This window comes from Podarcis raffonei, chromosome 3 (assembly GCF_027172205.1).
Source record: "Podarcis raffonei isolate rPodRaf1 chromosome 3, rPodRaf1.pri, whole genome shotgun sequence".
Taxonomy (NCBI): domain Eukaryota; kingdom Metazoa; phylum Chordata; class Lepidosauria; order Squamata; family Lacertidae; genus Podarcis; species Podarcis raffonei.
Genome location: NC_070604.1, coordinates 34,385,741 through 34,402,806, shown reverse-complemented (window position 1 = coordinate 34,402,806; position 17,066 = coordinate 34,385,741). Strand labels below are relative to the sequence as shown.

The 17,066-nt window shown below is 42.3% G+C and overlaps 1 protein-coding gene across 3 annotated transcripts in view; it reads left to right on the top strand.

Moving 5' to 3' along the window:
• ELOVL5 (ELOVL fatty acid elongase 5) overlaps nt 1-15,985 on the top strand; it is a 69,849-nt gene extending 53,864 nt beyond the window's left edge. For all 3 annotated transcript variants that reach the window (XM_053381076.1, XM_053381073.1, XM_053381075.1), the window contains exons 4-8: nt 571-648; nt 7,348-7,519; nt 10,916-11,040; nt 11,774-11,908; nt 13,323-15,985. In XM_053381076.1, the coding sequence (XP_053237051.1) occupies nt 571-648; nt 7,348-7,519; nt 10,916-11,040; nt 11,774-11,908; nt 13,323-13,454 (642 nt within the window). In that variant the 3' untranslated portion in view covers nt 13,455-15,985. The remainder of the gene's footprint in view (nt 1-570; nt 649-7,347; nt 7,520-10,915; nt 11,041-11,773; nt 11,909-13,322) is intronic.
• Nucleotides 15,986-17,066: the final 1,081 nt, after the last annotated feature.

The window sequence follows — 17,066 nt, the reverse complement described above, 5'->3', positions numbered from 1 at the left end:
AAGCCTTGCGAGCCTGGAGGGAGTTGCCGCCAGGCTCGCAAGCCTTGCGGGCAGCAGCCTGCAGCCCGAAGCATGGGGTGCCCTCCAGAGGGCGCCCCGTGCTTCACGCAGGTGTCCGCAAGCCTTGCGCGTCCGGCGGGAGTTGCTGCCGGGCTTGCAAAGCTTGCAGATAGCAGCCTGTTCTGGGGGCTGGGGGGGAAATAAATTTTTTTTATTCATTTCCCCCCCAAAAAACGAGGTGCGTCCTATGGGCCAGTGCGCCCTATAGGACGAAAAATACGGTAAATTGTGGCACCAAGAATTGGACACAATATTCCAGGCGTGGTCTGACCAAGCCAGAATAGAAAAATCCCCCTCTCACTCTCCACTCTTTTAAAAGCTGTCGTTTGCCTCCAGCATCTAATGAAACTGCTTTTGGGGGACTTTTACCCTAAGGTCTTGTGAATATGACTTTGATTCTTTTAAGTTTGTTTTATTTATATATATATATATATATATATATATATATATATAATTGTAAAAATGTGCAATGTTGTCAATGGCCTTCTTTCTTTTTCTTTCTTCATTTAGCTGGTGACAGGAGTATGGGAAGGCGGATACAATTTCTTCTGTCAGGATACGCACAGTGGAGGTGAAGCTGATATGAAGGTAACATTATAAGCTGACTCTACTCTTTTGCTTTGCTTCTTGCTTTTGGAGCATATTTGGGAAGGACGTGTACCCTTCTCTGTTATTGCCAAAGGAAAGGCTTTGCTGTAATTTGCATGCTTTGATAGTGCCTTGAAAGGAAAGTTAGTGCATCATCACTAGATCCATCTAGTCCATCCAGAGTTTCCCAAACTTGGGTCTCCAGTTGGTTTTGGACTACAGCCCGCATCCATCCCTGATCTGCTAGCTAGGGATGATGGGAGTTGTAGTCGAAACACAGCTGAAGGCCCAAGTTTGAGAAACCCTGATCTAGACATATCTGAACATAAAGGAGTAATGCAAGCACCCAATGTTGATAACTCAAGGCTTGTAAGAAGTGCAGCCCACTCTGTTCTGTGTATTGCTACTTACATATGTTTTCAGTGGACCTCTCTAAAATTCCTAGCTGGAAACTCCCTCGTTTTATGAGAAGCCTGACTCTGTAGGGTGTGTGGGAAATACATGTAACTGTAATATGGCTTACTGGCACTGAATAAAGATACTTTCCTGGAATAAAATTGTGCTTTAGTTGGTTGAATTCATCATTTGGCAGTGCCACGGGTGATTTGGTACACTTAAAAACTGGTCACATCCCTTCTGTCGTTAACAAGGAGATGAAGACGGCAGTGCTTTCATTGGTTTAGGAGCCATGCAGATAAATATTCAGGAGGCAATTGAACATGTTCTGTCAGCTGCTTTCATTTCTAGCATTAAAGGATGCTAGACAAGACATAGAAATCTCTGTCCCAACTTGGCCAGCCATGAATCTCTTGCTTAACTCCGTCTTGCACATAGAGCCAAGTGAAGGGTGGTTAAATGCTTTGGGTTAGTCACTATCTATAGGCTTAGCCCTACTGCACAAGGTTGTTGCGAGGCTAAAACTGGGGACACCGCTTCTAACATTGGATAGCTTTAGCATACAATACTCAAGAATCAAAAGTTTTGTGTCTCTTTTGTAGGAAATGTGTACATTTCTGGGCATTCCGCAGTTTTCCATTTTGAGCTCTTGATGCTGGAGGTATAGAAACTTTTGCAAACGAAGTGACAATAGAAAGAAAGAAAGAAAGAAAGAAAGAAAGAAAGAAAGAAAGAAAGCTTTTCACTAGCTTGAATTGCAAAACTTGCTCACTGTTTTGTAAGATATTGGTTGGACCTAAATACTGCCTGATGTAGGTTTTTGGATTTCCAACCACACCCACTATGGACCAACACAGCTATTGGCCATCACTTCCCCTCCCCTTGCCCCACTTTGCCACAGGGTGAAGGAGATGCTATACTAGTAAAATCAGCCAAATGGCATTGTCATGTGTAGTGGGGAGAGAAAGGGCAACCATTCAAAACACAACCCACCCCCCTGTATGAGAGCTGAGTCGTTCTTCATCCAATCCTTGGCTCTCTTAATGACTCGGTTCCTCCTGAAAGAGATCTGTTTCCTGTAGCCATTGTTCCCAGCAGCAGGCTGTCACTCCTAGCATTGTAGTGTGGTCAAGAGGCAGGCTGGGTTCATTGTTCTCCAGCTGACCATGAGAACTTCTGGGACTTGGTTTGCGTTATGCAGTAACTGAATGGGAACTTAGCAGATGGTTGCTAGAAACATAAGCTTGTGGTTAATGCAATGTGGCATAGAAGCCACTATGCCCATAGAAATTCTAATCTACCTATTAGATTAGAGAAATTCTAATCTACCTATTAGATTAGAGGAGGACAATTCTCCTCTAAGGAGCTCAGGGTAGAGCACATACGTGAGGAAATGTTGCTTCTAGCACTGCACCCTATGGAATATCACTATGAACTTTTCCCACCCTTTTTTCTACAATATAATATAATAATAATAATAATAATTTATTATTTATACCCCGCCCATCTGGCTGGGTTTCCCCAGCCACTCTGGGCGGCTTCCAACAAAAGATTAAATATACATTAAAATACCAGTCCTTAAAAACTTCCCTAAACAGGGCTGCCTTCAGATGTCATCTAAACGTCAGATAGTTGTTTATTTCTTTGACATCTGATGGGAGGGCGTTCCACAGGGCGGGCACCACTACCAAGAAGGCCCTCTGCCTGGTTCCCTGTAACTTTGCTTCTCACAGTGAAGGAACTGCCAGAAGGCCCTTGGTGCTAGACCTCAGTGTCTGGGTTGAATGATGGGGGTGGAGACACTCCTTCAGGTATACTGGGCCAAGGGCGTTTAGGGCTTTAAATATCAGCACCAACACTTTGAATTGTGCTCAGAAATGTACTGTGAGCCAATGTAGATCTTTCAAGACCAGTGTTATGTGGTCCCGGCAGCTGCTCCCAGTCACTAGTTTAGCTGCCGCATTCTGGATTATTTGTAGTTTCCGGGTCACCTTGAAAGGTAGCCCCACGTAGAGCACATTGCAGTAGTCCAAGCAGGAGATAACTAGAGCATGCACCACTCTGACGAGACAGTCTGAGGGCAGGTAGGTGTACCAGATGAAGCTGGTAGACAGCTGCCCTGGACACAGAATTGACCAAAATGACTCCCAGGCTGCGTACCTGGTCCTTCAGGACCAGGGAGTCCCCCACACCCATCCACCCCCTGTCCCCCCAAAACAGTACTTCTGTCTTGTCAGGATTCAACCTCAATATATGAAGCATCATCCATTGGTTCCCTCTGGTGTCTTATAAATACATACAAATTTGCGCAGACTTTTCTGGACCAATAAGGTTAGACCTTGTCATTATTGAATTTTTGTTTTTATATGACTGTCTATGTTTGTATCTCTGTTTTTAGGATACTGTTTTATTGTTTTTATGTTGCATTATTGGACACCACTTAGATGTTTTTAAATACTGAGCAGTTTAGAGGTGCTCTTAAATAAAAAGCAAATAAAAAAGCTCATGTGGTGTAGGATAGGCTGAGAAGTAATAGCTTTCCCAAGATTAGTGAGTAAAGTTCATGGCTAAATTGAGAATCCTGGAAGAGCTTCTCCACACTCTTTCTTTCCTGGGATGTTAGATGTTGAAGTCTTAGTGTGAACCCTATTAGAACATTTCTGTATCCTGCCAGGATATCCCAGATAGATTTCTTTACCTGTCAGTGTCCAGCAAGCAAAATGTTCTTATAAAAGCAAATCTGAAATTGGCCTGCAGTCAAAAGAACTGGAAAACCATGAAACTATTTTTAACTTGTCTCTCCCTCGGAACATAGTGCCTGAAAATTACATCTCCCATTATAGCCAGTGAACAAATAAGAATCATAATTGCCTAATTCCCTCATTTTCAGTTCCTTTGTTTCTTATAGTACTGAACACTTCTAAGGAAACACTTTCTGACATTTGCATGTGACAGTTTGAATGGAGGAACAGTAATAACTAGCGACAAAGAATGAAGTATCTCATATCCTTCGAGAGGACACTGTGAGACAGATGTAGTGCACAACTCATTATATAAAATGATAAAATTAGATCACAGACAGAAGCAGTGTTTTAAAACCTGAAAAGAAATGACCCTGTTACAAGTGTCTACATTTCAAAAGCAGCGAGTAACTTCTTTAATGAAGGCTACAAGACGATTCCACTTCTGTGTTGTTTTGCGGCATCCCGGGAAAATCAGCTGTCTTCTTCTGTTTTCCATGTTAGTTTGCTTTAGCTGACGCAAATCAATAAGCTTATGCTTTTACAAGTTACCTTTTAAAAAAAGAAGAGAATGAAAGATATTTCAGATGTGTAGATGTTAAAAGCATGAGCAGTATCGACCCAGGTTTCTTTAGGACACTGTTATGGGTGACACCAACTTGACTCAACAAAATTTTGGACAGCTAATTTAGTCAGTGGTGCCAAAACCCAGTAGGCCAGGGGGACGGGACTGCAGGACCAGGGGCCAATTGTGGCCCTTCAAGTTTCTTTAGGACTTTTTGGACTGGTACAGTCCCAGAAGTTCATCACGACATGCCTTTTGGGTTCTCATGCCTAGAGCTTTTGAAACATCACTGAAAGGTCAGGCCATGTAATCATGCCAATGAGTTTCCTTTCTAACTTTCAGAATCCCTCTGTTATGAAATTTGGGGCCGGTTCAGATGTCACAATCTTGGCCTGATAAACCATGTTTTGTTCAAATGGGAATGAGCCATCCCCTGTATACTTTCTCTCACCTGCTTGGGTGATTCTCTTCAGAACAGATGTCTGGGTTTCTTATACCAGAGTTCTCTGTATCATCCAAACCAGAAAGGGTGATTGGCTTTTACCAAAGAACCAGATAGGCTCTTACCAAACCAGGAGACATAGCACCAAACAATAATAAGCATGAGGTGTCTTGGATTTTGTGTGTGAAGTGTATGGGCTTAAAATGGACAGTAGTTTTCTTTCAATTTATTGAAAGTAGACTTAGCTGTTGTCTTCATCTTCCAACCAGCAGGTTAGCTGGAGTCTACACACTCTTCTTTCTTCTTCTTTTCATTGACATTATAGAAATAAGATTAATATCTTAGGGAACAGATGATGTTATACGTTGAGAGGGATTCCACAAAATGGGGGACAGTATCATCATCATCATCATCAGGTTTATGTGCATTGGACTGAAAATAAACTTCCTGTAGAGAGAAATGTGGGAAAGATTTCACGACAAATAAAAGTCCTAATTTTTCCAAAATTGGCTCTTCTCCATACAACAGTGTGGATATCTGTCTGCTCACCTTTCTGAACTCCAGTTTGGTTTTCAAGTTCTCAGTGTCAGGCATGAGGTTGAACAGTTCCGTGTCCTGTAACATCATCTTAACACAGGTTTCGGCATGTTTGTGGAACAAGAATTCTTCGTGATTTCACATTACGGTTGCTTGCTTGCAGCAGTGTTTCTCTCCTTCCACATCAGCCAAATCTTCTGTGCCTGGAGGAAAGCAATTTCCTTTTAGGGAATACAGTAGCACAATCCTCTGTTTGTTGCTCAGATTGTTCTTCGGAGATCACAGTAGCAGTGTAGAGATTAAAACCTCTCCCCTGAGTGTCTTGGTGCACCTGAGGTACACTTGAATAGGCTTCTAAATCACTGCCTCTTTTGCTTTAGTCACTGTTTTGGTTTTATGACTACAATCCAGAGCATGCCCGGGGACTTAGGTCCTCCCAGAAAGCACCTTACTTTATTTTGAACAGCACACATGCATTGCCGGCTGTTTTTGAAACTTCCCTGTCTTGGGGACAACATAGCAAGCTGCCTTCGACCTAGCAAAATCAACAACTCTCAGGTCAAGACCAAAGCCCTGCTGAGAACATGGAGCAAGTTACCCTGTTCTGGTAACTAATGCACAAAGAGGCTTCCGGGAAGGGTGTCAGAAAGCCACAAATCCCATTCACCAACCCATACATCTGCTGTGTACTCTGGCCCAGCACATCATTGGATGTGGGCACATTAAACCCTGGTCAGGGTACCCCAGTCAGGAGGTACTATACATCTTTGTGGACAAGGCCTTCTCTCAGACATGACTGGCACATGAGTCAGCATCTGAGGGGCCATGTTCAGTACCTAGAGATAAGAAGGGAGAGGCCTCGTCTGCCACTCGGTCAGCATTGCCTCATGCAACTCCCACCTTCCTCATCTGCCTGTAACAGCATGATGGCCTATTTGTTGCATCAGGTCAGAAAGAAGGCAGCGCTGGTACACTGGGCTGGAGCTGCCACTAAGTATTTGTGCCTTCAAGTATCTTTTAAGTTTGTTTTTTAAAGTGGTCCTGGGGATAGCTCACTCTGTGGAGCATGAGGCTCTTAAGCTCAGGGTCGTGGGTTTGAGGGCCACTTTGGGCAAAAGATCCCTTCATTGCAGGGGGTTAGGGGTCCCTTCATTGCAGGGGTCCCTTATGACTCTACAATTCTTTGATCTATGCTTTATTATGTCTTCTTGGTTCAAAGTCTGTAGACTTTACTGCTATTTTCTTATGACTACTTTATGTGAACTGCTTAGAGGTGTTTTTTTAAAAAAAATAAGTGGCTTATTCATTTTGATAGATGATGATGATAGATAGATGATATAAATAGATAGATGATAGATGGTAGATAGATAGATAGATAGATAGATGATAGGTGATAAATAGATAGGTGATAGATCATGACTGTCACACTGTATGGCTGAGCACCCAATAACCCAATTTTCAGTTGCCCCAATGGTTGTTGAAGACCATCAACCAAACTTGGCTAAACCATTCTGCTGGCTTGCTTCCTGAGATCATCATTTCTGAACCATGGTGCTGTTATTGGCAAAGCATATTATGTAACACTAAGCCATCGTTTGCTCATGACTTGTTGAACAAACCATGGTTAAAAGAACCTCAGAGACCAGACAAGCCATGATTTATTTCTGCAAAGCTTTGTTTCCCACCTCCTGCTCTTGCCTCATGACTGTGTAGCTTGGCGTGTTCCACTGCACTTAATGCAAGCCATGGTTTCACATGCATCGGCCAAGCTATGGCTTTAAATAGTGGTTTGTTGCTACAAAATAACCAGGGTTAGTATGCTAGGCTGGATTCAAATGAATGACATAGTATTCTGTTTGAACTAGGCCTATATTGCAATGATTATTGATCACCAGGATCTGAGGGGCGGGGCAGGGCAGGGAGAGATTATCTGCTGGGTCAGTAGAATTTGCCATGAGCTATCTTATTTCATTTGCCTCTGTGGAACAAACGCCTGACCTCTTTTCCCCTCCTTTTAGATCATACGTGTCCTTTGGTGGTACTACTTCTCAAAGCTCATCGAGTTCATGGATACTTTCTTCTTTATATTACGGAAAAATAACCACCAGATCACCGTTCTTCACGTCTATCACCATGCAACAATGCTTAACATCTGGTGGTTTGTTATGAACTGGGTGCCTTGTGGCCACTGTAAGTATTCTTGTAATTCGTGACTAGAGACCTGTGCGTGTGTGCATTTCCTGAAAGACTCCTTCTGTTTGAAGAGGGTGTGTTAATGCACACCTTCACTTTTTGGGAAAACAGTCTCCTTGGTTGGAAATGGGTAGGGTTGTGCTGGTTTGCCAGCAGCTTGTTGTGATTCAAGGACCCGCCACCCGCTTGGGGATAAGAAAGACACATGGACACAGTATATTAGGTTAATAGGCTAAAAAAGGCCACAATTTTATTGATTACAGCATTGGCTAAAACAACAGAGCATGACTCCACCCCCTCAGGGAGGGGTGAGTCTAAAAAGGGTTAACCACCAGTGGGAGGAGCCTGTTGATGCAAATACAACTGAAAGTTCCCCCTGATGTTACCGGGGGTTGTGCCATGGCCCTAGCCACCAGCAAGGGCATCGGACAGGATCCATGACCGTCAGATTCCTTTATCGGAATACCCATAAAGTGGAGGAGTAGGCAATGGCCACACCCTGCCCTCCAATACACAAACATATTCCAATGCCTAACTGCCAATACCTAAAAGTTGTGACGATTTGCTACAGGGTAGGCAAAAAACCAAGTGGCTGGTGCCAATTTGCCAGGTGGATAAAAATTCTTACCAGGCCCCTTGGACAACCAAGGCACCAACCACAGGTCCATAGCAATGTCAATAACCAAGCAGTGAACTAAAGGGAGGGTGGGTGGGTGATCTGACAAAAACCAGCAGCGGAATGAAAGGGAAGTGCTGCCGCGGCCACATGTGAGTGACAAAACCCCGTCCTCAAGCCTCCACCTGATTGGTTGGCTACCTGGGTGCATGGTGCGGCAGCCAGGCCAGCTGGGCAGGGGCTGAAACACCCCCTGCCAACGCAGGAAACGGCTCCTGCTCACAACTCCTCCCCTCTGTAAGGAGGAAAGGCTTAACAGCAACCTCCTCCTCAAAGCTGTGTCAGTTCTGTACATCTCCCTCTGTTCTTTCCGCTGTTATCCAACTGCTCTTAGGGTTTTCTTAGCAAGCCATCGACTTTGCATACACAATTTCTAATAACTTGAAGCCAAAGCTTTCATCCATGTCTTTGACATGGTCTTTTAATTTGTTCTCTGGTCAAATATTACTTGCAAGCTTGCTCTGTGGTTGGCTGGCAAGCTGGATTTGTTTAAGTACAGTGGGAAACTGGCACTCCAAAAGTCTTCAAAGAACAGTGCATGGGAACTGCCATGATTCTACGTGATCATAACCAACCTCAGTAGAACTGTTTTACCTGCTGCCAGCCTGCTCTCTCTCTTAAATATAATATTTATTAAGTTTCCATTTTGTAACATTTAAATACATCCTTATTTTTCCACAGTAAATTTTTTGCTCTTATGAGCTATTCAACTTCCCTCCCACCCACCTCATGGTTTCCATATTTCCATATTTGTATTTTTTCCTACTTATCTTTCATCATTTCAATTGTCACATTTTTAAATAAATATAAGAAGTTATGAATCATAATCATTACAAGACTTTTAGATCAATCCTGCTAGTGTTGTTTGCAATTGTCCTTCAAACATGGTACAAATTTACCCCAGTCCTTTTGGAAAGCTTGATCATGCTGGTTTCTAATTTTCCCAGTCAGCTTCGCCAGTTCTGCATATTCCATCATCTTCGCCTGCCACTCTTTCCATTTGGGGGCTAAAAGAGTCCTTGCTGCTCTAGTTGCATACATCAAAAGTTTTTGATCTCTCTTTGGCATTTCTTCACCTACTACAGTCGGACCTCTACTTATGTATCCCACTGGATACGTAAACTTCGGGTTGTGAACGCGGGTTGTTTCACCCCCATGCATGCATGCGCAGAAGCAGCACCTCCGGATATGGACTTTTCAGGTTGCGGACGGACCCCCGGAACGAACTAAGTTCGTATCCATAGGGTCCACTGTATACCCAATAGGAACACTTCTGGTTTTTTAACAAACGCACACTCAGCCTGCTCTCTTTTTTATTGTAATGAATCTTTGCATTTTAAAAAAATGTGCTGGTTAAATTGTAAGCCACATTTGAGCATTTCTTTTAAAGGAAAGGCAGGAGAAAATGAATTTGAATGAACAACAACACTTGCAAACTGTACGGAGAATATTCAGAGCTGGCAATCCAGTGTTTGTAGCTGCTGCACCAGCCCATTGAAAGAAAGGGATGAGGAAACATTTGCTGCTTGCTGCACTTTGATGCCCTTGGTGGCATCAGTTCTTTGATGATGCACATCTGGGTGTGAATTCACATTGGGGTACTCATTCAGCTGCAAAGCCTCTGCATATACGACCTGGTGCAGATAGGGCTTCCTGTTTCCATCTCTGCCTTACTATGCAGATGGAGTGAATGTCCCTAACCTGAAGGCTGAAAGCTTGTTGTCGCATGCAACTGGATTCAGGATCAGAGCCTGTGAAGGAGCTGGCAATCTTATTACCATTCATGTTGTTATTTAGTCGTCCTAGTCCTGTTCGACTCTCCGTGACCCCATGAACCAGCGCATGCCTTGAAAACTCTCACTTTCTTCTCTAAGCTTCTCCTTTTTTATGTCCATAGAGTTTTCTTGGCAAAATACTGGAGTGGTTTGCCAGTTCCTTCTCCTGGTGGATCACATTTAGTCTAAACTCTCCGCTATGACCTGTCCATCTTTGGTGGCCCTGCACAGCATAGCTCATAGCTTCTCTGAATTATTCAAGCCCCTTTGCTACAACAAGGCAGTGATCCATGAAGGGGATTACCATTCATAGCCCACCTCTTAAAAACACAGTCCAAGCCAGTCTTACGAGGGGAGAGACATTGCTCTTAAGGCAGTTAAACCCAATTTGCATGGCAGATCTGACTTTCGACACCTGTAATTCTCTCTCTCTCTCTCTCTCTCTCTCTCTCTCTCTATATATATATATATATATATATCATTGCCTTTGCAGTTTTGTGTTAAGTTTTTGAAAAGTTCAGCAAGTCTGAGGAATTGAAATGGGGCAGGGGGCAGGAAATAAATGAGCAATGAATTGTAATAAAGGGGAAATGTAATAGATAGAAGTATGTTATATATTACAGAAGGAAAGGGCAGGAATGGAAACACCAGGGAGGAAGGATGGGAAGTCAACTTCTTCTTCTTCTTCTTCTTCTTCTTCTTCTTCTTCTTCTTCTTCTTATTATTATTATTTAATTAAATTTGTATTAAATTTGAAGTTAAATTGTTAAAAAAATCTTTGAAATTCAATAAAAAAATTAATTGGCAAAAAAGAAAAGGAAAGTTCAGCGGGTCAGTTTAGTGGTTTAAACTTGCATAGAACAACAGTTTAAGCATGTTTCCTATAATGCATATTGTTGCAAAAAAAAAAATTCAACTAGCATCTCTTTCTATTGTTTCCAGCCTATTTTGGTGCCACCCTTAACAGCTTTATCCATGTCCTCATGTATTCCTATTATGGGTTATCGGCCGTTCCATCCATGCGTCCATATCTTTGGTGGAAGAAGTATATCACGCAGGGGCAGCTGGTGAGTAAATGGTGCTTCTGTACATTCTTTTTCCCTCATATACTTATATGCTTATGCTGGTTGTTACTGTGTGTTACTCTAATGGGGGACATTAGTTATATAATGCCCCCTTCAGACTGGAGGTCAGAATCTTTTTAAGATGACGAAGCTGCATATAACAGAAGTAGGGAATCCCTTATGCCCTAGCTACTGCTTACAAACCTCTCACTTGTAAGTCGAGCTTTACTATGCTTTCCTAACCATGGAGGAATGGGAGCAATACTCAGCTCTTTTCACTGTCTAACTCAACCCTTGTGAACTTAAGACCAGCCACATGATATATTTTTAAGCAGTGACCCTACAGTAGAGATTGCAGTAGCTTCCTTCGTTTTCAATGTGAGCTGCCTTGGGAAGGTGATAGATTTTGAGATACATAAGTAAACTTGTAGTCTTTCCTCCCCCTTTCATAAAATCGACATGTTCTCTACTTGCGAATACTTGAGCTTAATTGAATGGCACAGCTAAGCGGCCAGATTCGTACAGGGTGTGCAGTACCTACCCATCTCCCACTTGGGGAGCAATGGGGTCTTCCAAGGGCACAACCACCAATCTCTTACAGCCAAGTACAAAAGGCAATTTAAAACCTCCACATTCATACCCAGCTATACTGCTACATAGGGAATGGTTTCAATGTACTCCTTCGTTTGTCTGTTTTCTTGTTCATCCTTTCACTTTCTTTTTTTACCTTTAACAGACTCAATTTGTCCTGACAATCTTCCAGACAAGCTGTGGGGTGGTTTATCCTTGTCCATTTCCCCTGGGATGGCTGTACTTCCAGATAGGCTACATGATCTCCCTAATTATCCTTTTCACAAATTTCTATATTCAGGTAAATTAAGATTTATTCCTCTTTTTTTGTTCTTTGTTTTTTGCAAATGTCGATAAAGAAAAGAACAACTAGAAAGTTTGTGTATTGGAATGCACTTTTAAAAATTAGTGGACAGTTGGATCCTAGCAGAAGACATACTTGGTTAACTTCCCAGGACCACCACCAATAGTCAATTTTATAATTACTTTGGTGCTGTAATGCAGCAACAGGAAGCACTCCCTGCCAACCTTAGGCAACAAATGGAGATGGGAACTTGCACTCTCTCTTATGCACTTGCTGCTATGTGAGAGGATTGGCCTTCTCTGCTGCCACTAGAATCTTATGTAATAGATACAAGGGGCAGTCAGTTCCTATTGACTTGACTAACCCGCCAGCCCCCCAGTGTTGGTCCAAAAAGCATTTCAAATGAACAAAATGGACTTTTCTGACATGGAAATGTACTTGGCCTAGTGGCTGCAGCTACTTTGCAGTATTTATACAGTGGTCCCTATTCAGAGAAAGCCATTAGCATTTAAATCCCATTGGTGTTAGTTGCAACTAACTTTTCCCATTGATTTCAATGGAACATAGGCACAAGTGACTTAAAGAGGATTGGGACCAGTTGCTTAGTATCAGGTCAGGTATAACTTAAAGCAATGTGTTTAATGAAGGAAACTACTTTTTCCTGAGCTGTTTTGGAAAAGAAACAACTTGAAGACATATTCAATGGTCTTTGGTTCTAATAGGAAAAGAGTAGCTATACGTAGTGGCTAGAGATACTATATATATTTGTTTTGTTTGGCTGTAATGCTAAACAAGACTTCCCCAAACTGATGTTCTGGACTACAACTGCCTTCATCCCTGACATTGGCCATATGAAATCAAACCATAGTTTAGTGTTGCAGAAATGAGTTCATGCGCTGCCCAAATATGGGGAGCTAGGAAACTTCCACCTCAGTTTTAGATTAACCACAGCTTTCTGTGTTGTCTGAACTCAGCAGACTGCTTAATCTTAACTATGGTCAGTTGAAACCAAGCCAACTTCAAATTATAGGTTAAGAAACTGGCTTGTTTCAACAAACTGTAGTTGACATTAACCATAGTTTAGGGGCACATAGGCAAGAGCCTTGGTTTCATTCTTGCCTTTCCTTTGGCCACTCTTCCTCCCACTAGTTTGCAAACAAACTGTAGTTTCCTGTTCCATTTTATATGGGAAGTTGTGGTTTGTAGAAACCATACCTTGCTCCCATACCATGATATCAAACAGGGATGTTATGTTTTGTCTTTGAATCTGAATAGGGTTATGCTTCCTAGTCTTACATCCATATGAAGGGGCAAGATGCTTGTTAAATAACAAAATGAAATTGGCAAGTTTGCTGCATTGTTGCTGTGTGGGGCAAAAGCTCACTACTGACCTATGTGAATTTTTTTTTAGACTTACAACAAAAAGGCAGCATCCAGAAGGAAAGAGTATCAGAATGGTTCCATGGCTGCTGTGAACGGGTATACAAATAGCTTTTCTTCCCTTGAGAACAATGTGAAGCAAAGAAAACAAAGGAAGGATTGAAGACCAAACTGAGAAGCCATTTTGATATTCCGGGCAACAACAACAACAAAAATCATCTGATTGTAAGCACAATATGTGTTGTGCACTGATATAATTCTTGACAGCTACTGTAGCTATTCCTGCCTAGAATAGTGTTGATTTATGTAGGACTTAACAAGTGCAAAACATCCTAGAAACTATCCATAGGCTCAAGTTGATGGTGTTGATCATACTGGGTGGTCACAGACACAAGTGTAAACTGTGGAAGGGAGTATAATTGTAGTATGTGTGCATATATCTATATATAAATACATAGATATATTCGTCACTGCAGTTGCCTTACTAGTCAATATGATAGGTGCTGAATTATGATTCACAATTTCAAGACTGTAATCCAAACTCATATTTTTTAACTGTAGATAATGCATGTGATTGTGATTTGTACAACAAAGGTTTTTTTGTCTGTGTTAAGGTGTTTTTCCTCCCCCAGTAGTTTAAAACACACATGCCTTAAATTTGAAGTAAAGCAGGGCCCAAAACTTAATACTGGTTTGAAAATGTATGGAAATGTTTTGACTCTGGGAGCGACTTCTCATGGGGCTGACACCCAGTTACCAAATAGACATGCTATAGTGTCTGTTGTGAACGGTGCACATGTGTAGAAAGAATGGCTTTCCCCCTTCAAAATGCTTCTTGGGTGGCAGCTGGGATAAGACAGCTTGCACATGCTCATGTGCACTCTTGATCAATGATGCAGCCTGTGTGTGCCCCTGTATTTGAGGGTCCCAAGAACAAAATGGACTGTTGAGAAGCCATCCTAGATGAGTTGGGCTCCTTTGGTGAGTCATCTAGAAGTCTGCTCTGTGTTGCACTGAAGTTGGAGTAATTCTCCCACACGTGATCTTTTTGAAATGAAAGATTCACGGGAAAAGCTGGACTCTTCATTTCAGTCACGAATTGTGCAGGAGAAAGACGTTTGATTGTGCTTACTGTCTTTTTAGTTCCATTATCACAAGTTTGCAGCAGTTTGGTGGTTCAGTTTGATTTTGTCAACTAGGTTTTAATTTGCATAAGTGACGGGGAAGTTAATTGGCACTTAAGCAGCATCCGTACCTGAATGCTGACTCTCTCCCCTTCTTTCAGCATTAGAGAATGCAATGGGGGGGGGGAGAGAGACATCTTACTCCCTTTAAAAATCGACATTCCCAAGTTGTAGCCTGTCCCTTTTAAAATTGCCACAGAAGTGTGAGATGAACCACCTGCGGCATTTGTCTTTCCTATCCTTCTGACCAGGAACTGTGTTGAAGCCACAGCTGGTTCATCCCCCCAGTTCGTTAAAAGTTTAAAAGATGTAAAAGTGAATCTCCAGGTTGCATCCTGGCCAGCCAACCATTGACCTACCTGCAATTTAACTGCAAAGCAGTTTTCTGACTGTTGCAGAAGTTGTGACATGTCCACATTCTCCATTGTTTGACAAAACTCAGCTTGCAATTCTTAGCTGGTGTTTTTCTTGCTGTTTGCATAGCAAGCTTTGAGTCGGATTCCAACAGCCACAGGTGGAATCCCACTGGCAGAACAGGGTTTCCATCACTTCCCTTTTTCTCAGAAAGCTGACCTGGAGTTGAGAGGATCCTTGAGAATGATGAGGATGGGGTTTGGCTTGTGGCAAGGAGGGCTACAGCTGAGGGAAAATGGGGAGCTCCCTCAGAGCAAGCAGAGATACTCTTCACTCATACGGAGTCAGCCTTTGGATCCAAACCATTGACTTAAAAAATGTGCCTATAGCAAAGGGGGGTTTGTGTGTGTGTGTGTGTGTGTGTGTGGGTGGGTGGGTGGGTGGGTGTGGGTGTGTGTGTGCTGGAAAGTGTGCAAATTGGGCCATGCCAGACTTTTATTGTTGTCTTGCGAAAAACCCTTGGAAATAGGTTGGTGATGAATGTCTGTTTCTTAGTGTGTGTTGTGTATTTCACCTGTACTTCCTCAGCCTGTTAAAAGTTTATTAAGAAACTTGTATAAAGTGTGTTGGAAACTTCCCCGCCCCCCCACACTTGCAATGTCATAAAGCAGGCACCTTTAATGGATATACTATGTAATTTGGTGGAGTTTTAGCCTACTAACTTGTTGGTCATTGAAATTCATTTGTCTCAAGCCATCCTATTGCTTCCATCCCCCAAGTTTATATATTAAGTATAATTTGATATTTATACAAATATCAGTTTTACCATGTTTTGCACAGCTGCTATTGGGGGAACTAATGTGTTTTCCCTAATGGGCTCGCATATTATTTTTATTTTTTATTTTTTGCTTGTTTTTGAAATGAGAGGCAGAACCAGTTTATGTTTGTCTGCTTTATGTTCTCAAAGCTTGTGTGTATGTATGTGTCCTTGGTTTCTAGGTACTGATTTGCAAAGTCTTTACATATTTCATACAGCAGCTTCATCATTCAAAATATGCTGTCTAAACATGTGTGCTAAAAATAAAAAAACTAGCTTGTCTGAAATATTGACATTGTCAACATTTTGTGTTTTTAATCATTAAATTGTTATTGAGTACCTGTGCCTGCGTTTCAATACAGTGGCATCTTAGTGTATTTGAGAAGCTTTGCCGTGGAAGTGAAATTTTCATTATTAACAGTTCTGTTATGTGCAAATGAAGCCATCAACTGACCACTAAACCATGGCTTAGTATTACGTGGGTGAGCCTGCATAAGCCTATAAACACTGGGCTCATGTAGTCCCTTCTGCCACATGGCTTGGATAAGTAATTTACCTAAGTTTAGTTTTGCATAAGTATTAAGGTAAAAAAAAAAAAAAAGGTAAAGGACCCCTGGACAGTTAAGTCCAGTCAAAGGCGACTATGGGGTTGCTGCACTCATCTCACTTTCAGGCCGAGGGAGCCGGCGTTTGTCCACAGACAGCTTTCCGGGTCATGTGGCCAGCATGACTAAACAGCTTCTGGTGCGACGGGACACCATGACGGAAGCCAGAGTGCACGGAAACACCGTTTACTTTCCTGCCACAGGGGTACCTATTTATCTAGTCACACTGTTGTGCTTTCAAACTGCTAGGCTGGCAGGAGCTGGGACCGAACAACAGGAGCTCACCCTGTCACAGGGATTCGAACCATTAACCACCTGACCGGCAAGCCCAAGAGGCTTAGTGGTTTAGACCACAGTGCCACCCACGTCCCGCTAAGTATTATGTACAAAACAATGGTTAGTTAAACAAGCCAGCTTCATAATGTTTGGGTTTGAAGTTGCCTTGTTTAGAAACCAGCCACTGCTTTTTATAAACCAGGATTCCTAGTTTGTACGTAACACTAAGGGATTGTCCACATTTGATCATTATTTAGCTGTTGACCCACCCCCACTTTTGAATTATACCAAAGTAGTCCACACCTGCACATATTTGCATTCATAAATGAGGAGGAACTTGGGTCTTTCTCGTTTATACCAGTAGGTGTCCCATTTTGTATTTGTCTCTGCCTTCTAATTTGTTGATTCTGTTACGCTAACCATAGCTGTCAACTTTTCCCTTTTCTTGCGATGAATCCTATTCGGAATAAGGGAATTTCCCTTTAAAAAAGGGAAATGTTGACAGCTATGACGCTAACTCAGTAGTGACTATGCATGCC